This window comes from Tyto alba, unplaced genomic scaffold (genome assembly GCF_018691265.1).
Source record: "Tyto alba isolate M040663 unplaced genomic scaffold, T.alba_DEE_v4.0 Super-Scaffold_14, whole genome shotgun sequence".
NCBI classification, from domain to species: Eukaryota; Metazoa; Chordata; class Aves; order Strigiformes; family Tytonidae; genus Tyto; species Tyto alba.
Window position 1 is genome coordinate 28,412,895 of NW_024881276.1, and position 24,822 is coordinate 28,437,716.

Sequence of the window (24,822 nt, forward strand, 5' to 3'; positions counted from 1 at the left end):
TTAGCAACAGAGGATTTTTTTTTTTTTTTTTTTTTTTTTAAAGAGCTAGTGTTTTCCTTGATTACATGCTGTGGAACGAGGGAGGAGTATCTTATTAGCTCTGTGTTTGTATAGCATCTAATGTATAGGTCCCTTTGGATGCTATAAATGTCTGCCATCTAACTATTTGCCAATCCAGACAGAAAACAATTATGCAAGCCTACAGCTAGGTTAACAGTAATGAGACAGACAGGTGACACGGAAGTTTCTTTACACAAAACTACCGGACACTTTCCCACTGTCTTCCTGATCTGCTCCAGGAAACAATGTTGGCTAATTGGGCCAAACAGTGCAGAGTGTCTCATTTCCATACCACTCCCAGCAATCCCAAACCTGAACAGACTGCCAGCCAGCCTTCGCGGGACTCCGCACTTGGAGCGAACCCTCGCTCCATACCTGTCTCAGTCTTCCTCAGCTGCTCCCCACAGGTCTCTGTCACACTTGTCCGTTCCACATTTGACACACAGATCATCTGTGGTTCACAGTGGTTCTCATTACATGTCTTAAAATGGACATCTTCCAGCTGTCCAAATTTAGCCTGCCAAGGCAAAGACGCCCTGTCACATTCCTAAATTTGGGTGGCTGGAGGTCTTCTTCAATTCCAAACATCTCTCTTTGCTTCTACATCCTAGCTCTGGGATACCTCAAGGCTTATGCCACAAGACCTCGGCTTTCCTCTTGATTCAAGATGGATCTTCTTTGGACAAAGACATCTTAGTTTTTAGAAGTTAGCAGAATTAGTTTGGTTTTTTTTTTTTTGTGTGTGCCTAAACTGTAAGATGTTCCTCATAACCTGTCTGATTATTTTAACATGATGCTGAGGGAATCATTAACAAAAAATATTCTGAATAAAGAAACCTGGTACGAGGGTGCATGGTGTGCTGGGGCAAGACTAGGTGGAGAGAGTGAGATTTGCCTGTCCATCCTGCCTACTTGAACAGTTCCTGGACTGACATAGTCACCAAACTGCTCCTGGATTTCATTTGGTTGCAGACCTAGTTTTGCTCGAGAAGGGATCCTGTGAACAGTGAACACACATGCAGTGTGGATCATCTGGGAATGGCAATGAGAAGTGTGGGACAAGATCCCAGAGCAAAGCAGGGAGCAATCCAAACCAACAGTGTAGGTGCAGTCACCATAATAAAAATGATCATTAGGCCTTCAACTAGCATGACTTACTCCTGAACTCTGTTTTAGACATCACTAGAGGTACTTGGATGAGGAGGAATCTGTGGATCTGATACAATACAACTTAGGGTAATAGGATACCTGCTGCACTTCAGAGACTAACTTCAGTAGGTGTTCAGGAGTATGCAATGCTATGTTAGCATTTACAGTTTCAGTCCAAGAACAGTTTTACCTGCTGAATTTTTCTGTTTGATGTAGTGGATGGACGTGCGCTGTGTCTTTGGATGAAGCAGCAGCAGCAGGACTGGTTCAAGAATCCGTGCAACATCATTAAGTGAAAGAGCACGAATCAGCCAGCCCTGTGCGGCAGCACCAATTGCACCATCTGAACAATTGAGACTGTCCAGTACCACAAACAGAGACCTGAGTGGAGAAATCAGAATGAAGTACAATTGAAATCCCCAAAAAAGTTAATACAAACAACAAAGTAGTGGCAGGGAACATAGTGCATGTTCAAGTAAGCCCCATCCAATGACTCATGTCTGCTAACAATAGCTTGATCATGCACATTTTCTTGAGTCGAGGTCAAGTACACATGCATTTGCTGAAGCAAGGCCATACACTCACACTCTAGAAGAGCAGCATATTTTAAAGTTCTTTCACGCATTTATTTAGAAAGACACTTCATACCTTTGTCTCGTTATACAAAGGTTATGATCTTGTAAATAGGAAGTAAAACTAAAATAAGATTTTTTTTTTTTTGCACAAGTAGCTGTTTTTATTTTCTTTGGAAAAAAAATCTAACCCACTCCAAGATAAAAAATGTCTGCTATGCAGAAGCTTGTCTGCAAGCAACTATTCATATATGAAGCTCTTCCTATTTTTACAGAAACTTCCTTCACACAAGAAAGTGCACCATACACAGAGTGCTTTGCAAAGACAATAGTGCAAGAAATCTGAAGATCTTCCTTTTGCTCATTTTTTTGTTCTCTCTACAGAGAACTTTTTCCCACCTCAGAAAGAAGAATAGAGCAAAGCATGATATAGTTAAATATATAAATGTAAGTCTAAGCCAGTGGAAATAGAAAATACCTATCAAAGGACCGATTGTGAGAAGTCACTCTGCTGCCTTGGATCTCTCTGGTCAGATGCCACATGACAGAAAATCTGAACAGTGCTTCCAGCCTTGTCCCCTTTGCAAGGAAACAAGACAAGTACATATTTTTTGCAGAATTCATCTCCAAGTAAATTTTTAGTGATTTTTAAATCTCTAACAAAACAACAGTTACTGTGTAGATGACTGCTAATCCTTCTCAGCTAGTTTGAGAGCACTTTTCTGTTTTGCCATAGACTAAACCAAAATGCCATGTATCCATGAATGCACAACCAAAACTGAACATCCACAGTGTTTGTAGGAGCAAAAAAAGATGTGCCAATACACCAAAAATGTATTTCAGGACTCTTGTGCATAAATATTTTAGTCTTGGTTTGGTGTTATGGAGGTTTACAAGTTGGATGACAAACAGGAAGACACTGGTATATTAGGTAGTGTTTATTATTGGGTAACTTTGTTTGAAAGCTTTTAAAAGATTTCCAAACTTCTAACTTTCAAAATTGCAAGAGCAAAGATATGAAAACAATCCCGAAGACTGAAGGTGGCTGTTTTACGTTTTATTGTGCAAGGCACTTCTCACAAATACTTTGTAAGTTATTAAAGAACTGTTCTGTCATTAAACTAGTCAACTAAAATAATTAACAACTGGCTCACCTAAAATACATCTTACTTATTATGAGATCTAAATACTAAGGTGGCCACAGGGTCAGCATTATGTTGACATACGCTTATACGTTTACAAGATAATAAAGTCTTTTGCTGGAATATGAAGTTTACAAAATCAACTCAAAGTAAAATGATTTTAGTTACTGGTGGAGCTGGGTCAGTTTGAAAATACTAACAAAAAGGTTTTTTAGGGGCTTCAGTGAATACAGGACTTACTTTATCACGATCCAAAAGTGCGTGGCAGATAATGTCTTCACAGATATTTGCTGATGGTGCCAAGCAGTGCAGCCTGTAGAACAGTTCCACACAGGCAATATGATGCTCCCGTGTCTCTTTGTTCAGCTGATTCCAGAGCACACAGGCTACTCTCTAGGGAAAAATAGCAACAAATAATAATAGTAATAATAAATACGCTATTTATTCCCTGACTTGAAAGCCTTCCATTGCATAAACGCTCTCTATTACCAAAAGGGATTTCCAAATCGTCTTAGTTTAGCAAAGAGCAAGAATTCAGGTTATACGCTCAGACCTAAAGGAATGCAACTTTCCCACCCTGGTAGGACAGGTAATTCAAATGTACGTGCACCAGAAGTTAAGAAAAGCATTTTTGCTTCTATTTTCTGGGTCAAAACTTAACAGATTTTACATGTGTCAGGCACAGCATTTGGAAACACAGTAATTAAAAATAAGATCTTGGAACCAACCCTCATACCAACACTAATACCTATAAATGGTCAGGAGAAGGAAAATGTCTTTGAAATATATTCAAAACAAGGAGGATGAAATGTTTTCTTTATTACTCACCCACTAACATTTTCTCTTATGTGAAAACTTAGAGTTCTCTAAAATGTATCTTTCAAGCTAATGAAACCAAACCCTTCAGGTCAGAAATCAACTATACCTACCCACCCCAAGAATTTGGGCACAAAACCAACTAGCAATTTGAAAGTAATCTGCCACTTTTGAACATCCTGTTGGGAAGCACACAAAGAAGAAATGAGATTGCTGTCAAATGCTTGTGGAAGCAAAAAACAGTAGCGTGTCGTTGTAACACAAATATGCTGCCCCCAAACGTCCATGCAAATAACATCTGTTTTCCCAACCCATCCTTAGAGGTTCAGTGTGGTTGGGCAGTAAAAAATAAAAAGAAAATTGACACCTGGTAGAAATCTGTTTTCTCTGAGATGATCTTTAGAACTCCAGGAGCAATGGGAGGCAGGGTGACCATCTGTAGCTTTCCAAAGAAGGGGTTGTGGCCAGATACTTTGTACCGCTTCATTCTGTCTTCTATTACAAGCGCCAGTGACTGGGAATGGTTGATCACCTCCAGCAGGGTGAAGATGGACACGTTCTGAACATAGCAGTCATTCACACAACAGCATATTGTCATTAAGGACTTCAGCCACAGAGGGAAGCTGGCATCACAACCTCCTCAGAAGATAAATGAGAAAAAAGTTTTTGATTGATCTCAAGGTTATGGCCATATTTTCAAGAATTCTTCAATCTAGCTCGCAGGAGATAAAAATGACTAAGAGACAAAAATGACTGCCGAAATTCAACTGTCCTGCTACCATCAATTCCCTTACTTCAGAAGGGACTTGATTCAAAAGCAAGTTATATTCTTTTCCCTATTTCCCCCAGCAGAAAGCTCTTGCAGGACCTCAGCAACCCAGTAACGAGTGGATTCCTGCTTTCCAGTTTATGTTTATTCACAACTAGTTTTCACAGCTGCTGTTTTCCAGCTGTCATTGTCAAAAACAACTGAGATCTGCTGATCCAAGGATGCTCTTTTGGGTAGCGTCGAAGCTTATCGTTTCAGAAACCATGAAGCACACAAGGAACTGATATGACTAACATCAAGTCAAGACATCTTTGCCTTTCTTGAGTGAAAAATCAGATAAAATTTTATTAAGGCTTGACTGTAGTCAGACTGAAGTACAAGTTCACACCTCTGGCTTCAAAACCAAATGTTCTAACTGCTTTACTACTACATCAAAATGACCGCTCTACCTTCTCCACATCAGATAACTTCTGCACCACATTCAACCCTGACCTTCATTATCAGAGATTCTCTCCTTTGGCTTTAAACCTTACTGTATTCTCCAGAGTGTGCAGTTAAAAAGAATTTAAAAACTAAACTTCTATAATCCTAGGATGATATACCAAAGAAACACAGTTATGAAAGCAAGCCTTCGAAGTTAAGCTATATTGCTGATCACATGTAAGGCACTGAAAATATGCAAAAGTGTCCATGGCAAGCAGACAGCTCACCCATGTAGATGATGGGCATATCATCATTTTGCTAAGGAAGACAGCAGAAATTTGCAGTGAGGTGAGGAAGAGAAGTCAATTTTCCAGTTTCCCACCTCTCCACTCACTACAAACCTATCTCGTCAAACAGCCTCCAGGCCAATAACTGCTCCTGCTAAAGCTAATGAATTTTAATTCACAGAACAAACAGGCCCTCCAATTATACAGGATTATTCTTATATGTTAGCTTACACTGGACTCCTTTGAATTCTGAGGGTTAGGGAAAGAGCTGGCTTTGCTTCTGTTATGGTTTAGAGCTCCAGTTTTCTACCTACACCCACCTTCCTCTAACATATTCCTTTTTTTTGGGGGGGAAGACAACAAGGGATGCCAGGGGGATGGATTTCCTGAAAATCCTGAACCATGCCACAAGGATCTACAGGCCAGAAAGTCTTTCATCCCTTCAGCTGCAAGTTTTATAGTGAAAGCTTTCAAAACAATGTGAATTTTTAAAGTTTGATAAAAATTGTCCCTCGGCTGCAAGACACAAAACACATGTTGATGTGGGTAAGTCTTTAATCCACACACAACTTGCCTTCAGCCATGTCAAAGGGCATCACTACTGGCCCTGGTCACATGTCTTGCAAATAGCCCAGCTCACACTGCTATTTGCATTCTCAAATGCTCCAGTTGCACAGTAAACGAATCTTTTCTTACCAGGAACCCGAAACAGAGAGAGATACAACTGTTCCATTTCCTCCTCTGAAAGATAGACTGGGAATGTGGTACAATCCAACAAAAGGTGACAAGCTGCAGCAAAAGCTTCCTTGCAGTCACCTCTAAGGGGTGCCAAGACACGCATCACTTGTTCTATGTCCCACTCTTCTTCCTCTTTTTCCTTTTTACTACCAGCATTGTGGTCAGAAGGAAGAGGATTAGAACTCTTGTTCTTGAATGGTGACCCTCGAACTGAGAACAAGTCTGAAAGCATTTGTTTAAACTGAGGTACAGTGATTTGCTTTGCATCCCATGGGCTCTTTTTCTTGTTAGCACTCTCAGGTAATCTATAGCCATTCTCTTTTTTCTCTTTTCCACTCAGATTCATTGCTGAGATGCTTTCATTACTTGTTTCTTGAAATTGCACCCCGAAAATGTATTTACTGGAAAACTTGGCAACCAGCTCTTGGATGCAATACAAAGTCTTCTGAATGCTTCCCCCTTTCTTCCAGACATCATCTCTCTCAAGGGTCACAGTTGGCACCTCCAAGTGCTGAGAGAGCTCTGGGGAGGAAGCACTTAGACCAATGCCACTGTCTTCTGACTTCAGGGGAGGGAATGGAGTCTCATCCTCCTCCTGCAGCACAGACTTAGTCTCCAAGGTTATGTCCACATTCCCCTTTTTCACTGGGCTCTAAAAGAGAAATGTTAATGTGGTTAATATGACACTGTGTAGGTAATTTTAAACTACGTAGAACTGTGGCAGGCACTAGGGAACAGCAATGACAGAAAACCCCCCTCATATTTGCAATTTTCAGATACAGATTACTTTTACAAAATCATCAAACACAGTTATTTGTAAGCAGTTCAATTCAATTGCATTTAAAACCTAACAAATGGTTGTATAATCCTCACACCTTGACTCATCAAATACCAACAGATCCACAGCTACAGATACTTAGCAAATGGAAACGTTTCCTTAAAATCAGTTCACCACTAGAACAGTATTACTTATGTTGGCTTATTTCTAGTCAAATGCATGTATTTGTTCTATTGCAAAACTTTGGCAGGCTGTGCTTATGTGACTGCTTTATGCCATCTATTCCTCATTCCCTACCATGGTCTCTTGCACACAAATAATACCACATTGTGTTAAACTAAAATATTAATTGAAAACTTTGCAGACCTAATCAGCTGTAAATCAGGGCTTGATTTGGCACCTCAAATCTTTAGCAACTGAATGATCCTGATTGCTTTTTCACAACCATTAAGATTGCATTTTTCCCCAGAGGTAGGATTATATAACCTGTTTCAAACAAGACTATACTCCTTCACTGTCACAAATAATTCAAACAAGTCAGTACTGAATACCCAGTAAAAATAACAAGGTATCAGGTAGCTCTGGAAGGGGCCAAAGAAGATAAGCTTCAAAAATCTTTACTGCTGCAGTTATCATCTACGTTTAAGTTAGGAGAATGATCATTTTAAAATAAGCTTTGTCACTAACAATTTTGAACATCTATGAGTAGTTGAAAAACACCTACCCCATTTCCACTTCCTGTCTCAATGTCCAAGTAGGAAGGGGGCATTTGCACTTTACTGAGCACCTTAAAACAGGTCTTTAAGGCATGAGTGAGTTCTGGTAAACCTAGTACTTCCATATTTTCCAGGAGAGACTGCACCATATAACTGAGCATCTGTGGAAGATACTGAGTCTGCACTTCAGAGTAGAGTTCCTAAAATAAATAAGCAATGTTTAAAATAGTTATCACATATTATTATTCAGCTGTCTAGGAACACTGATCAATGATTGATGAAGTCAGTTTGTGAATGGTTAGACGCTGTACAAACTTGCTTCTGTGCTATTCCTTCTTCCTTCATTCTACATGATGAACACTGAATCATACCATAAAAATCTTACGATAGCCAGCTACTACGAGATCAAAAAATCCCAAGAAATTTTTTACCCAAGGCGCAAAAGGTACACTTTTTCATTCCTTTAATAGAATCACCATATTTTAAAATACAAACAATTTTTATTTGGCTAGGAAATAGCACAGGTCAGCACATAAAACTATACTTTGCAGGACCTACCATGCATATGCACATGTATGTTAATTTGCCTATTTTCATTTTAGGTAATCAAAATATTAATTATTTGATTTTGTGTTTTTTTAAGAATTTGAAGCAGTTGACTTCAAGTTGCCTTACCAAAGGAATCACGTCAAGAAGAAACACTAATAGTGTGCAGAGTTCTGAAATTGTAGGAGGAGTGCTAATATTTTCAAGAGGATATCTCATCTGTGTGGATTTGTTTCTGGATGGAGAGAAACATTATTCTGTAAGCTTTTTTCCTGTCAGAATTCTTGTTACAATAAAAAAGCTTCATCAAAACCAGCACAAAATACTGAACAGCTAGGCTTTCTAAAGCCAAGTAAAATGGGACTTCTAATACAGCAGGATAGAACATTCTCTCAAAACCAAACTGTAATATGTAGGATGATAAAGTGCTTCTAATTTTTGGATTGAATCTCTATAAACAATCTTACTACTTAAAGGATAATCTCTCTTATATTTAGAAAGAGTGAAAATGATAAAGATATTTGGTTTTCTTCAAAAAAACACTTGTTCTTCCAAGGAAGACCTTTCCACCTCCCCTCCCAAACTTTTTAATCCTTTAGCTGTCATTTTGAAAGTTGTTTCTTTTGTTCTCAGGTTGCTAGTTTCCATCTAATTGTTCACTTGCTTGCATTCTTGAATTATTTTAGGATGCAACTTACATATCTGTCTGATTCTAATATGTATTATGTTCCTTCCAGAATTTAAATGCTTAAGTAAACTTTGTTATCTTACACAGATAGCTCTTAAGTGGTATTTTTTAAGAGAAGCACTACTGTTTGACAACATAAACACCTGAAACAATCTTCAAAACATTTGGTCATGTAATCCCAAAGAAAATCCGTGCTTAAGGATGTGATCAACAAATTGACTGTTTTCACAATTTCCGAAGCATTTTTATTCTCTTTGATTGCACTGTGTGAAAGGGGAAAAAAGGAAAAAAAAGAAACAGGTGTCAGTGAAGATTCTAAAAGCATGCACATCACAGTATTAAATCCTGCGTTCTAAAATCCTTTCCCCCTTTCTCTATAAGCTAAAAGACGGTGATTGTTTTAAGTCAAGGACCAAGTCTTTCTGAAAGAGCTAGAGCTTGAGCATCTTTCTTCAAGATGAAAGAAATCAAGCCTTCAACTTTGAAAATCAAAAGGCTGAGTTCTGCCACCAGACTGATTCTTGGTCAATATAATCAGATTTAATCAACAGCAATTGTGTGCAGTGTACTTCATTTTCCTCTCTGCCAATCAAAGAGAAATCAAGCATGTGTGAGAAAAAGGGAAAATCTCATCTTCTATACAGAAGGTCATTTTATTAAAAACCTAACCTTCCTTAAATTGGTTAAGTTTAATAAATTAACTTCATATAAAAGATACAGTTTCATTTCGTATTTGGAAACCTGTAGTTATACCTTGCAAGTATGTTGCCACTTTGATTGTAGCTAAGTTTGAGATCCGAAGCAAGTGCATCTTTGCAGTGGGAATAAAAGGCTCTAATAACTTCAAGGAACAGATCCCCAACAACCTGTGGACCTACAAGTGAGGGGAAAAAAGACTCCAGTAGTTGCTCCAAAGTGATTGCTAGGCGGCTCAATTACAAACTTGTACAGACTTTAATTAGGGGTAACCAGACTTAAAAAAACATGATCACCAAAGTAGGAAGAAAATGTTTATGTGGCCTTTTAAAATAACCGATTTCCCAGTTAAAATAAAATTAAATATTAAGTTAAAAATTTGGGTTTTTTTCTTTTTCTTTTTTTTTTTTTTAAGTTCTAAATACCACCCGTTGCTCATTTTAAATAGTGTTTGGAAAGCCATAGCACTGGCTCTATGCTCACTTAAGTCACTTCCATAAGGCACCTACACTGCAATCATCTATAAATGGGCATAATCATAACTATAAACCTGCAGTTCACATGCCAAAAATAACCACCATGCCTGTATCCATAAGGAAAACAAGCAGTTTCCCAATACACGTTTAACCTAGTAGCCTTGATTAAATTTTGAGGGACGGAAGCTGGAAAAATCAGCAAGTTGAAAAGTTCAACTGCCTAAATATATCCAAAAAATGCATCATTTATAAACAGTTTTACAAAGAAAGTAGAAGTTAAGTGTGTGCTGATAACGGTACAACAGTGGGTTTTGGTTTAGCTGAAATTGTCTATAGATGAGGCAGACAAATACTAAGTACAATACCCTAAACATGGAACCATTAAAAAAAAAGTAGTGTATAAAGCATTCAAATGAGTCCTTCTAAAAAGTAAAAAAAAAAAAAAAAAAAAAAAAAAAGTGACTAAGAGTAGCAGAAAAGGTCAAAGACTCTTGTTACGATTTAGTTTGCTAGCTTTAAAAAAAATAAGTTGCATTGCTAATTCCATTTCAAAATGAAGTGAAAATCATATTGGCTTAAGGCTCAAGAAGTTATATTTTGTGTGCTGACTGGAACAGAAAGATTAATCTGAATAACGCAGTTCAGCTAAATAATGTATTGTAGTTCAGATTAATGCTGATTGCCAGCCAAATAAAACATACAATAGGGTCATATCTGTCATCTACCTTTTAAATTAGATCTAATCAAGAAATTTATAATGTAACAACCTTAGTCAACTGTCCCTTCTTCAGCATTTTTGCGAGGAAATAAAAATGCTTTATATATGAGGTTTTAATTATGACAGATTTTTTAAAAACAGCTAAAAATCAGCTAAAACCAGTGGAAGGAAACATTAGCGCCACTGTCTTATAAGCAGACTAGCAACTGCTTCTACTAAGGTAGCGTTCATTTGTTAGACAAGCAATATAGAATCCTCATGTCTCCTGGCAGTGCTTTGATAATTCATTAACAGGAAATGTGCTTAAAATTACTTTCCTGACCCATAAAAGAGGATAAATTTACCAGAATATGGGAGCCTTCAAAATCAACTGCCACTCAAACATTTAAGTCTCAGTACTTGAGTTTTATTCTAAGTCCACAGGCTTGGTCAATGGTATCATCACTCCCCTACTCAGGTAATACCTAAAACAACACTTTGAGATATAGTCAGTCATTAAGACTCTAAGTTTCTAACAAATACCAGTTAACCAGTCCATAGGCTTCTCATACCTGTCAGATTAATGGAATATAATTTCAAAGATTTATCTGTACATGGTTGCTACAGAATACTATTAAATGCTAAAAATCTATCAAGTCACTTTGGCTTAATTTTTTGATTCAGAAAGGAGAACTTGCTCTTTAGAATAAGGGCTGGCAGGGCCTCACCCTTCTGGTGCTGGCAACTTCATGTACACAACAGAACAGACACGTGACAGTCAGAGGAGAGGAGGAAATTATTCACAGCTCAGTCATGAAGTCTCAAACTATAGCTCCCACAGCAGTGCCAGGCCAGCACAAGCTGGCAGTGCCACTGCCAGAGGCACCCTTACCTCCCCACACCCGTAACAGGTTATTTTGAGCTGGAGCACCCGCAGGGAAGGGGCAGCAGTACCGCCACAGGCTGCCTGCCTGTGGACCACCGTGTCTGGAGAAGCAGCATGGTCATGAGAGTCTGATGCAGGTGTACAGGAAGGCCTGCAAGCACAGCCAAGCACTGGAAACAAACCCAGACAAGAGTAGTACCGGTGGTTTTCCAGATAGAAGATGCTTTCTAATACAGAACAAAAAGAGGGCTGGCAGTATCTTAGAGAATAAACTCCAAGGAATTAATTGAGCAGCATACTGAGACTAGGGCAGAAGTGGTTCTTTCTAATTGGCCCTTCAGATCACACTTCTAGGCATGGAAGAGCTGTTATCCTCCCTGGGATATGTGAGTGCTACACAGTGGGGTGCTCTGCAGAATAGCCAGAGATGACCTGGAGGGGGTGCTTGCTCCAGAGCACTGTTCTGAACCAGGTCCCAGGCAAGAAACACAGCCCCCTGCACACTAATACACAATGCACACATATTCAGAATTAGGAAGAACTGTGCAACATTACCTATTTCAGGTTTGTCAAGGAGACTGATTAGGATGCGGAAGGGTTTCAAATAAGCTTGATGCTGTTCCTCTGTATCAGACTCTGGGAATTTCTGATGTAAAATTTCAATCAAACTCTAGTAAAAAGAAAACACCAAAATGTTATACGGAGAAGAGAGATTGTAATTTTATTAATACCTGAAGTGTTTCTAAATTTGATTGTGTTTAGTACCAACTACAACTGAACTGCAATTTTCTGTACAGGACAGACAAACCAATGACATCTTCTCATCATCTGTACTCAAGAGCTGATCTTATTCAGAGAAGCATTTTTAAATAATTCAGGTGGTTCATCAAAGACACTACCATTTGGTCTCATTAGATTCCATTTGTATTGTAAGCACATACAATATTGGGATAAATACAGCACAGCAGGCATTCAGATAGCTGAAAATATAACCACGAAAGGATGTTATCTTTAGGGACAGAAAGTGAAGGACAAACCAAGTGGCACAGTGAACAATTCTAGATGCAGTTTGCACTAACATTTAAAAGAATCATAAATACGTCTGTATACAATGAACACCAACCTCAACCAAAAGATCTTTAGAATATTTTCCAAAGAAATAAATTGCATGGTCTTCAGAGGTTGCTGAGTCTGGAGCAAAAGTACCACCTTTAATATCAGAGCCTACAAGATAGAGAGAGACATCAGGAGTACAGAGAAACACTACAGTAAAGAGTATTACACACATCATTTATACAAATACTGACATTACAATGCATTTTTAACCTTTATCATTTTAACACTTTGCTTGAACTTAGCTCACATACTGCCAAGAACAGCCCACACAGCACAGTTTGAGGCATTCAGATATGCTATACTGAACATAAATCAAAACCAAGGCCAGATCCAGACATGGGGTCAGCAAGGGCAGCTTCATGCAACTGCATGGCTGCAGCTCTTGCGCTGCCAGCTTTAGCCTCCTCCTATGCTGTTAAGTGGAGGCAGATGGGGAGAAACTATAGCTCTCTTATAACCCCTCCTTGACAATTAAGCCCACATGGGAATTAATACACTATTACTTCCAGATCAGCAAGGTTAAAATAGCGCCCTACTCCTTTCAGACCACTGAACCACTTTAGAAGGAAGTGTGGACAGGACCAGAAATAACTCATCAGATACCCTGTGATTCAGGACAGTGAAATGAATTCACCTCTGAATAGAAGATCTGCTGCCAAATGAATGCTTGATTTTATTAAACAGGTACTTAATTAATGGCAACTAAACACTTTATTTTATCATTCATTAACTGTTGAAAAAGTATATTACATTTTAAGAACTGATCTTTTTTTCTCTTGTTCAGAATATTGAGTATCACTGTATGTTTTACAGTACCTAGCAACCATGCGTATAATCTTCTATTGAGTGACATGTCTCTCCTCAGCAATGTCTGTGTAGCTGCTGACAGAATGTACACTAAATCAGTCCTGCACAATACAATAGTGCTTTCCTTGCAGTCCTAGGATAAAAACCAAAGACACTTTAGCTGGTTATGAACACTGAAACAAGTCAAATTGGTAATGAGGTTTTTTTTAAACCGGTAATACTAATGTTCTGAAAAAAAAAAAAAAAGGCAACAAACCATCAACAACAAAATATTTTGTATGCTAAAAATTTCAAGAAAGTGAATCTGACACAATTATGATAATTTTCATATCTAAGGTACAGAGCTACAATTAAGCTAAAAATACTAAAGACTTCATTATGATATCCCTTAAGACTTACAATTACTTGCTACTTTCAAAACACTGACTGTACTACTAGATAAGTTAGGGAATGATGGGGAATAGTTCTTGTTTCAAGTAGTATTTTCTTTCCTAGTCTTTAACAAAAGTATCTTAGTTTAGCGCTGACAATTCCAAATGCTGAAATACTACTTGAAAAAGGAGCTTGATACTTTTTCCATAGGTAGTTTCTCAGGCCTGAATACCTCAAGCACATACCAAATATCATGCAACATTCACTGTGAAAGCACATCTCCATTTGAAGCTAAGAAGCAGCAGAGTCCCCTCTACTATTAGAATTGATGGAGGAACAAGAAACTGCAAAATCTGTTCATTGATTCTGAAGGTACAAAATTCAGACGTTTGGCTAAAACAGAGCTAGCAGCTGGATTGGTTTCACAGAAGACACCTTCCTGCACAAAGTGCAAATGCAACAATACCAAAACAGTCCTCTTACCAAAGATGTATCAAATGGGAAGAAGAAGAGAATCACTTCTAGAGTGTTTCTTTGCACAAGGACATTTGAATCCAATACTGATACACACAAAGACTTTATCTGTAAAAGGAAAAGAAAGCACAACGGTGTTTTACTTCACGGTAACACATAAACTACAATCAGTAATCACAAGAAGAAAAGAAAGCAAACTTGGTTGCATGCAAACAATCTCTTTTTAAATTAGAGGATCCTGCCCCCAAAATGTGTTAAAAAAAGTTTTGTGGAATACTGATAAAAGAATCGTTAATACTTACGAAATACTTGGTTTTGTAACAATACAGAATATTAGAGCATAACACCATCGTACAGACAGAATGTGAACCCTAACAAAATGCAGATATTAAAGTACTCTAACTAGCATTACATTTATTCTACCACTCTAGCCTAACATGAATTACTACCTAATGAAGATTTCCATTTTACAGAAAAAATAAAAAGTTACTTGTCATGGTTTGGGCCTGGTTGGCAGCCAACCACAATGCAGCACCTCTCTCTCCCATCCCCTCCGGCAATGAGAAGGGACAGAGAGCCAGGCTTGAGGTTCAAGACTGGGATGGGGAAAAAATACCCCTTTTATGATCATGAGCAAAAGGCAGACTCGTTAGGGGAAGGAAAAAAGAACATACATTTATTACAGACACTAACAACACATAACAGAGTAGGACAGTGAGAAGCATTGCCACATCTTGAGAACACCTTCCCCCCACCCCTCCCTTCTTTCCGGGCTCAGCTCTGCTCCTGATATCTCTACCTCCTCCCCCAGTGGCACAGGGGCAGGGAATGGGCAGTGCAGTCAGTGCTGCCACTTCCTTCATCTTCGGTGAGGGGACTGTCCGAAACTTGTTCCTCCTGCTCCATCGTGGTCCCCCTCTCACAGGAGACAGTCCTCCACAAACTTTCTCCGACTTGAATTCCTCCCATGGGCCGCAGCGTTCCCCACACTGCTCCGTCATGGGTCACTAACTTCCTCCGACTGGATTCCCTCCCACGGCTGCAGCCCTTCCCGAGCTGCTCCGGCGTGAGACTCCCCCGCATGCTGCAATCCTCCCAGCGCTGAATTACAGCAGCGGGGCTGCCTTTTCCCATGAGACCCCGGTCTTCTTCAGGCACAGAACCTTGATCATCTGAGCAGGAGCAACAGGCCATAAATCAATGTCTGCTCCACCGTAGATCTTCACGGGTGGCAGGGGGGGCCGCCCTGCCGTCTCACCACAGGATACAGGGGGATCTCTGCTCCGGCACACCTCCCCCCTCCTTTCTTCCTCCGTTCCTCCACTGACCTTGGTGTTCATGCAGCTGCAGCAACTCCTCCTCACAAGTCCGACTGCCCGTCACCACGTCCCTTCTTAAATACGTTATCGCAGAGGCGCAGCTGATTGGCTCAATTTCCCAAACAGAAGTGGAGCTGACATGGAGCTGGGGGAGCTTCGAGAAGCTTCTCACAGGGGGCCGCCCTGATAGCCCCCTCCCCTGCCACCAAAAAACTCCACCACTCAACCCAGGACATTACTAAATTTCAGAATTGTTTTCCAGGGCTGCAAGCATTTTGAGAAATCTACATTAAACATTGTATATGCTGTATTATAGAAAATATGGTCTTCGCCCTTAAATGCAAATTCAGAACAAGTAGAGAAAAGACGTCAGGTTTATCTTCTGATTTGAAACAGAGTCAGTCTTTTAAGGCTGTATGCAGTACCCATTACCAAAAATCGATTACCAGAAGCTTCAGAAGACTTGCATTCTGCAGGCTAACCAAAATCGGTATGGGAGATTCTCTGCTATATTTCAGGTAAGATGCTTCCATGAAGTAATTGTATTAAGCAATTCCATCAGCCTCTCTTTCCCTCTCTCCAAAATATTTTTGAGAGCATGTGATTCTAACAGAATACAGAGAAGGCACAATCTGCTATTACGCAAGTATTATGGTAGATAAGACTGTTCTACAGAGAGTGTAATGAACCTACTGTGAGCTTATAATCAGTGCCGAGCATGTACTTCTGCTGTTTTCCAGACAGCTCTCTGTTGATATGGCTGACAACAAAAAGAGAAGCAGGCAGCCTGATGGATGGGCTGGCCAGGACACTGCCCCAGAGTGCTCCATAGAACATTTCTTGGCCCATCAGTAAGGAGAGCTTCACAAGCAGAGCATCTGTTCTGTACGGAAATATATTTGACATGAGAAAATAGACTGTTAGATCACTTTTATAGCATAAAAAGGCAATTATACACAGAATTGGTATTGCAGTTGATATTATTTATTTAATTTCCTTATCTTGTTATTATCAGTATTGCTCTTTTCACGTGAAGATGGCTAGCATCTGATTGTATGAAAACAATCAAAACACACTCATCTGTCATTGTGCACACTCACTGAAACAAAGTTTCTGTGCATACTTTGGAAACTTCTCCTGTAATCATCTGCAAACATTAAGCTCTGGCAAAATTACTGCAGTAGCTCTGATTGCAAAATATTTGCGGTGAGAGGGTGCAATTCTGAACTGGAAATAATTAAAGATGAGGCTAGACTCTGAAAGTCAATTTTATCAGTCTGGGAACTGGAAGATATCCTACAGATTTGTACTTACAAATTTGATTTGTACTTACAAGTCAATGGGCTCTCTAAGTCACTGAATGAAAAAAAACCATGAGATAAAATGACATCCTGTCAGTTATTGCACACAGGACTGGTACACTGAAATTAGTTTAAAGGCAATTACACTGGAAGTCTTATGACTGAAGGCACATTCTCTGCTTTGCTAACTCTGTAGGTACTCTGGTGTTTTATGATAATGTAGGAATTAAAACCTCATGTGAGGAATATAAAAGTGAGAAAAGAGGAAGTCCAGAATAGAAGAGGGACACCACCCCTCCCCCAGTCTGATGTTATTTTCCATTTCTTTATAAAATAGCCCTCGAGCCAGTTTTTCTGGAGGGTGTGTGTATGTGTGTGTGTACACGTGTGTGTGTGTGTGTCTGTATAAACTCATGCATATATGTGTGTTTAAGAAGGAAATACTTTCTAGGGTGAAGCACAGCCTGAGCTAGTACTTTTACTACTTTCAGGAACAGCAGGGAATGTATTAGTTTTAGTCATCAATGTCAAAGATTCTGAACACAGACAGTGGAGAGTCTCTCATGAAATCGAATTTAAAATTAATCTAACATATCTTTCAACAAGATATATTGGTCTATATCTTTCTTGCACCAGAATCGTTATGATCAGTAAACCAAAGAAATACTTTTAAATGTAATTTTTATATTTCACAAAATAACTTTAAATTAATTTTAGCATAAATCTTTCACAGTGAAACATATGGTCAGCTCCTGTCTGTGATCCTGTTTGCTCAAGGCAAGGGGAAAACAGTTCCATCAAGAATAGGGGAAAAAAAAAGATATAAAACCAGAAGTCAAATCTTGGAAGTTAATCTGCAGTTTCCATTAACTCACTACTTCTAGTTTATCAGTTTCAAAATAAACTCAGTCTTCCTAAAGAGTCTTCAAATAAACAGGAGATTTAGTTCCACGGGATCCCCCTTTCTCCCCCAAATCCCCAGCAAGTATTACTATAGGAAAAAGAAAACTATACACCACCACTTATAAGCCTGCCTGACAAGAAGCACACACTAAAATTTATGTTTCTACAGCAGATGTATAAGGGGTATATTCTTGTCCACAGATCCTGATGCTCTGAAATTGGCAACTGAATGCTACTCACCAAGTTGAGAATGCATGCAATCTACTCTTAGCTGCTCCAGCAATTGATATGAGCCTTCAATTTAATACTTGTTTTTTAAAAGAGGCATTAGACATAGAAGTATTTTGCTTATCAACTGTAATCTATGCAGTCTAGCTTATCTCCATTTTTTTTTTTTTCTTTTTCTCAAAGTGTACACACAGCTATTTAAGATTCAAAAAGGGCAGAGAGAACAGCCAATGCATCCAGACTGGTAACACAGAAAGACGTACATTACCAACGCAACATTTAGTGACTCTTCAAGCAAAGAAACACTTGGATAAAACCTACAGTGGTTGAGTTCTTACAAGATCTTACAAAACAATTCTGGTAACTGAAGTAAAACCACTACACAAATGGGTGCTGAGTTGCTCTTCCTCAGCACTCTTCCTGGTCCTGACTTTATCATACTGAACGTCATTGCCATTACTGCCAGGGGCACCCAAGAGTGAAAGAGATACTTTTTTCCACAATAGAGTTTACAAGAGTTGCCTCTTGCTTGTGTTTTCAGAATCTGAGGGTAAGTATCAGATATGGAAAGACTGGAAAGAATTCAGCTGCTCTCTCATGTTACAATATTTAAATAGATTTTATTGACAGAGCAGTGGTTCAGGGAGTCAGGTTAATTATTTAGGAGTTCAGAAGAGCTTTAAGAAATACTTTTTATTCCTTTCTCTCAGCACATCTATTTTTAACCCTCCTTTTCCTCCTCTCTCCTCTTCTCCTCCTGAAATGGAAATAGAAGGGCAAAGGATTTTTCTACTTTAGCACTATTTGTTGCATCTTTCAGGGATTTACCATTCTTTCATCCTCAGATGCTCTTTTATCAAGTCTTCTGTATAGAGAGCTGACAGAAATTTATTGAGAATTCCCTAGGAAAGCAAAATACTGTATATTGCTTTTAAATTGATATTAGTTCTCACCTGTCATAAATTTCTGATCCCTTCTTCCAGTCCAGGCAGCAGACCAATTAAAAAGGCTTGAAGACCAGGCAGAAGGGACTTTTGGAGAGGAAGAAAGTATTTCTCATACAAACCAAGGAGAACAGGCCTCACTGACATTGCTGCATTTGCCAGAAGAGGAAACAAACCAGAGCTTTTTTTTTAAGAAAAAAAGAGGAAAAGAAAAAAAAAAATTAGTTAATTAAAATAGACTGTGAAATGGACATGCCTTTAAAAAAAAGTTTACCTGTACAAAAATAAATCCTTGGCAAGCCATTTTGTCCCAATGATTTTAAAGATTATTTCATACGTTTCTAGTGCCTTTAAATGCACTCCACTAGGTAATGCTGGGTGCAAACACTGAGATAATCTTTTACTGATGATCAGCCGTTTTGGCAATAGAGAATACTTCAAGTTACTCTGAAGAGCCTGTGGAAGAAAGGAGATGAGAGTCAATAGCTATAATGTAAAACATGATGTATATGATGACTGTATGTCAAAGATTTCCTACTAGCACACTGAGAAGAACTAAATGCATTCAAGAGTTTTCTCTCATAAATGCATTTTGTTACACTGAAACAGCAGAATTCTGTAATTAAATTTTCATATGGAATCAGCCATGAACAATCTAGAAAAGTCTGGTCCTACTTTGCTTAGAGGCTGGAAATAGAAGTTAAAGGACAGGACAGGGTACCCTTATCTTATCTCCAGTGGAAATAGTGAAGTGACCAGAGCAGCATCTCAGCTTTTAAGGACCGGGAATAAAGTAAGAATTAAGTATTTTTCCTCATAAATTTTCATTTCACCTACAGCTGAAATACAAACAAAAAACCTTCCAACCAAAGCAGGCACAATTAAATGGGACAATAACTATCTTAGAAGTTATTTGTAATTCTGTGTGGCTACATTCAGTAAGCTTTATTAACTATACCCACTGTATTGACATATAAGTAAAAGACCTTCAGGAGAGGAAGTAGTTAACCAAGTCTTGCAGACAGGCCAGGACTCTGGAAAAAACAAACTGTAGCACCTTTCCTTTGGAAAGGTTACTCTTTTCATTGAACCATGCATGCGTGCATTTCTGTAGGGTAATTAAGTATGTCTCTCCAATTCAGAGACAATTAAAAAAAGCACTTTAGCCTTTAATTAGTCAGCTCTGGCAAACAGATGTTTCACTGGAGACTGACATTTGGGATGTTTTGGGGATTAGGCAAATTCTTGACTCTCCCAAAGGTTAAGTCATGGTTTTATCCTACATAATTGTTTTGAATTTTAGGTTCTTCTATCTTGCCTGAAAAAGGATTTTGAAAAAGCAGCAGACAGTGAACTAACCTTTCCTTGCTCATTTCCAATAAAAACCCCAAAATGGTTCAGCAATGATCACGGCATTCACTTGAATGCTGAATACTTTCATCAACAGTAAGAGGAAGAAATAAAACCCATCATCTTTCAAAGGTGTGTGCAACTTAACTGTTTAAGACTGCAGTTGGTGAGCATGAGAAGCTAGAATCTGCGAGACTACTATCGCATTATTTCTCTCATTTGCTGCCCTGCCTAAACTGAGAGACCAGCTGTTAGTAAAGAGCTTCTAGTAAATAAAAATGACTCAAGAAGAAAAAGGCTGAGAGTTTGTAACAAGGGTAAATAGAAAGGTCACACCATTCTTAAACACACACAGTACAGATGCCACTTAGAGCCAATTCATTTCCTTCCTTCCCTCCCTCCCCCACTACGAGCATGAGATCTGCATTTTAATAGGTACTAAAAACTAGAATCCAGCAATATTTCACATATGAAACTAAACCTGGGCATATTTGTGAAGTTATCTTTTATATCTTTCACATTTGAGACATGCTCATATATTACATGAGGAATATTATTTCAGTATAAAAGACTGAATTCCTTAATACATGCAATGACTTTTCAGGCTGCTTGAAAGCTGGACTTCGAAATGCTCTGTTTATATTGGTTGGTATGTATTTGCCCACACCCTCTGTCTATATAAAAGAATGCAATTAGAAAAAAAATAAGCCAGTGGTAAATATTTTTCCCCTCAATCTTAAAATTGAACAAACATCATCTTATTACTCTATCAGTTAAAATTTAAATATCAACTAGATAGAAAATGAAAATATTCACTGTTCATTACACAGAGAATCTGATCCATTACAGAAATAATGCCATCTCATAAAAAAAGTCTTGTTTGGTTTATTTAATTTCATAAGGATGTAAAGTAAACCTCTATCAGCAAATAAGAACTCCTCTTCCCTAAACATCAGAAATAGTTAAGCAAAACACTTAGTCAGAAGAGGAGGAAATATTCCAGGCATATTAGGAGCTGAATAGTGGATATTCAGGAATAATTCAGTATTTCTTCTGGGTAACTCAAACCTTCATACATCCAAATTCCAGCAAGTGAGACTAACTTCGAACAAGACTTACATTCATGTACATGTGACAACTGTACTTCTTCACCTAAATAATCAGAAGACATTTCTGTACAGGAAGCAAGATTTGAAGAAATTTATTATAATCCTCATACATAAGATGAGGAGACCTTCTGCTCATCACATCAGAATGATCTGGAGATGAAACTCCCTTCTGAAAAGCATGTAGTCTTTTTTTCTGACTTGGGTTGAAGAAATACACAGTTGGACACAAGTTACAATTCTTCCCAAGAGTGGGTGTTCCTGGCTAACAGTTGTCTCCAATCTTCTGGCAGATGCAAGGGATTTTAAACCATGCTGGAATATATTAGAGACTGTGGTTGCATCAAGAACCGTCCCAGCAGAGGTGGGCTGGCTGCTACTTTGCTGAAAGGTTCAGATTCTTAACAGCTTCGCCAGAACTGCAGGGCTCAATTTTAAAAGGGTTGAAACACTTTAATTGATGGTGGATCTAAAACTGTTCACTAAGTGACATGATAATACACATATTTCCAGATGCTAATTAGTTTCTGTGAGCCAACAGGCAAAGCTAAGAAGGTTGATTTTTAAATATCCTGAGCTCCCACAATTGGAAAAAGAATCAGTTGTCTGTGAGATCTAGGACTACTGAATGGCATTATAATTTCAGCTGTTACAGGTACTTAAATGCTGTAGTAGTAAGCCTGCTATCATTGGCACTGTATGATGATGAAAATCCCACCCCAAACCATTGTTTCCACATTCAGAAGCCAACACTAATGACTGCAGGTGGACAACTCCACTCACAGGTTTTGACATCTATTATTCACCCATTATTTTGATTTTTGTGAGCTTAATTTGACCATCTTCAGTTACATATGGGCTGAAGTCCACCCATGATCCTACTTTTCCTCGTCTCCTACTGCCTTCCACATTAGCAGTTATGGTAGCAGAAGTATTAACTCTTAACTGGAACTCCTAGCAAGGGTTGGCTTGAGAAGCACTCCACACTCAATACATCATCCCAGGGTTTTGTTTTCACAGATCAGTGAGAAATCAACGATCCCAATTTAAAAAAAAAAAAAAAAAAAAAAAAAAAAAGAGTAGTATTTGACCTACAACTCTCTTTTAAAATAAAGATTTTAATCGGCAAGTCAGGAAAAAATGAGACATGCAAGGTAATGAGCAGTTTCCATGTACATGTCCGGTTTTCAACTTTTTACAGGATTTTTTTTTCATGACTGATTAAAGAACATATTATACAAACTAAACATTTTCTAATGCTTAAGCATGCTCAGAGTTTCTTTGAATGCGGGCTATAAAGGGCAGAAAGGGAAGACTATTCTTTGCAGCACTGTATACATGTGCCTTAAAACAAGACAGATACATCGGAGAGGAATATTTGCATTTCCAAAGTTACTGGTTTAAGTCATTCTGAACTGCTGTATAGCACCACTAGATATCAGTTTACCTAGACATAAAAAACCCCAAGCAAATCAAGTAAATATTTTTATTTACATAACTAGAATTCCAGAAAAATGCAGCATGTACACCAATTTGTAAGATTTATCTTCAACTAGGAGATACTATATTTGTTGTTTTAGACCACAGTGGTTGGGAAGAGAGGTGAAGGAGGGCCTGGGATTCCTTTTTCCTACCTATTCATTTTCCAAGTAAGTAAAAAAAATTCTAAAGAGAGCTCCAGCTTCCATAAAAATAGGGGCATGAAGTTCAAAGATGTTTGTGAGGAAACTGTAAACTAGGAGCTTTTTTATACTAAAAAAGGGGGAAAAAAAGTTGTATAAAATATCCCTAGTCCTGCACATTGTCTTTGTGCATTGGGTGTGGTGAAGTTCCATAAAGCAATTAAGAGGCAAAGATACAAGGCTTGCCTTCAACAGAAGGCAAGTGGTGCTTGTGTTTGCAATTCGGCCAACAGCTGTTATAAAGCCGTGGCAGTCAGAGTTCTCATATGAAACAACTGGTGTAAAGGGCTATGGCTCATTGAATCTGCATTTCAGAAGAATCCTTCTTTCCTCTCCCCTTAAGAACAGACATATTGTAACATTAAGTGTTACTACTGAAGCAAACAGAGTTGTGCAGCTGCAGTGATTTTTGTGCTCTTTATGCTTCCCCTCCAAACAGATCAAGTGTTTGGTTGAGATCATATTCACCTTCAAGTTTCTGAAGCAAGAAAAGCCTACAGAAACAAAAACATATTCATTTTCTATTGAAAGTCAAATTAAAACAAAACAAAACAAAAAACAACCAACTTTGAAATTACAGACTAAAGACTAGCATTGTAAGAATTTATAATCTGTGCATTTACACACTAGTATTTTCCAAGGATAAGAAGCAGTTTGGAATTGCTCTTTTAGAGCAAACTTTGTTATCATTAGTGAGCAAGTCAACCATGTTATAAGCACAAAAAAAACCCTCTAGAACAACTGGTTTTTCAAAGGTTATGTGCTGGTTTTGGCTGGGATAGTTAAGATTCTTCATAGTAGCTAGTATGAGGCTGTGTTTTGGATTTGGGCTGAAAACACTGCATAATACATGGACATTTTAGTTACTGCTGAGCAGTGCTTACACAGAGCCAAGGCCTTTTTCGCTTCTCATACCACCTCACCAGCGAGGAGGCCGGGGGTGCACAGGAAGTTGGGAGGGGACACAGCCAGGACAGCTGACCCCAACTGACCAAAGGGATGTTCCATACCATATGACATCATGCTTATCCTTTAAAGCTGGGGGAAGAATAAGGAAGCGGGGGACAATCGGAGTGATGGCATTTGGCCTTTGTCTTCCCAAGTCACCGTTACACGTGATGGAGCCCGGCTGGCCTCGGGACGGCTGAGCACCTGCCTGCCCATGGGGAGTGGTGAATAAATCTCTTGTTTTACTTTGCTTGTGTGCATGGCTTTTGCTTTACCTATGTAAAATGCCTTTATCTCAACCCATGAGTTTTCTCACTTTTATTCTTCCAATTCTCTCCCGCATCCCACTGAGGGGGAGTGAGCAAGTGGCTGGGTGGTGCCTCGTTGCTGGCTGGGGTTGAACCACAGCAGTTATATTTTGTTTTCATGATGAACAATAACTATAAATCATCATCCTGCTCAGAAAGGGGACACTGCCTGCCAGCCAGGCTCGGTGGGAACAGTCACTGGTAAGGCTTCTGTGCAAGTTCCATACAGCTGTGTTGTGGCTTCAGCCCAGAGGGCAACTGAGCACCACACAGCCCTTCACTCATCCCTTCCTGTCTCAGGAATGAGAAGGAGAAAATTAAGCAGAATGGGTCAGGAATCCAGATACAGCAGGGAGCGATGTCTCACCCATTACAGTCATGGGCAAAAGACAGACTTGTTAGGGGAAGAAAAAGGAAACACCACTTTAATTCAAATGCTAACAAAGACAACACTTAACAGACAAGGGAAGACAGTGAGAAGTGCCATCAGATCCAAAAACACCTTCCCCCACTGCTCCCTTCTTC

At 38.8% G+C, this 24,822-nt stretch overlaps 1 protein-coding gene across 1 annotated transcript in view; it reads right to left on the reverse strand.

Moving 5' to 3' along the window:
• DOP1B (DOP1 leucine zipper like protein B) overlaps window positions 1–24,822 on the reverse strand; it is a 52,889-nt gene that overhangs the window by 21,309 nt on the left and 6,758 nt on the right. Inside the window, 17 exon segments of the mRNA XM_033011266.2 lie at window positions 1,400–1,590; window positions 2,260–2,360; window positions 3,164–3,316; window positions 4,107–4,375; window positions 5,915–6,608; window positions 7,459–7,650; window positions 8,126–8,231; window positions 8,828–8,947; window positions 9,438–9,558; window positions 11,995–12,109; window positions 12,563–12,663; window positions 13,372–13,495; window positions 14,218–14,316; window positions 16,221–16,410; window positions 18,913–18,932; window positions 18,934–19,084; window positions 19,178–19,359. Coding sequence (XP_032867157.2) covers window positions 1,400–1,590; window positions 2,260–2,360; window positions 3,164–3,316; window positions 4,107–4,375; window positions 5,915–6,608; window positions 7,459–7,650; window positions 8,126–8,231; window positions 8,828–8,947; window positions 9,438–9,558; window positions 11,995–12,109; window positions 12,563–12,663; window positions 13,372–13,495; window positions 14,218–14,316; window positions 16,221–16,410; window positions 18,913–18,932; window positions 18,934–19,084; window positions 19,178–19,359 — 2,929 coding nt within the window.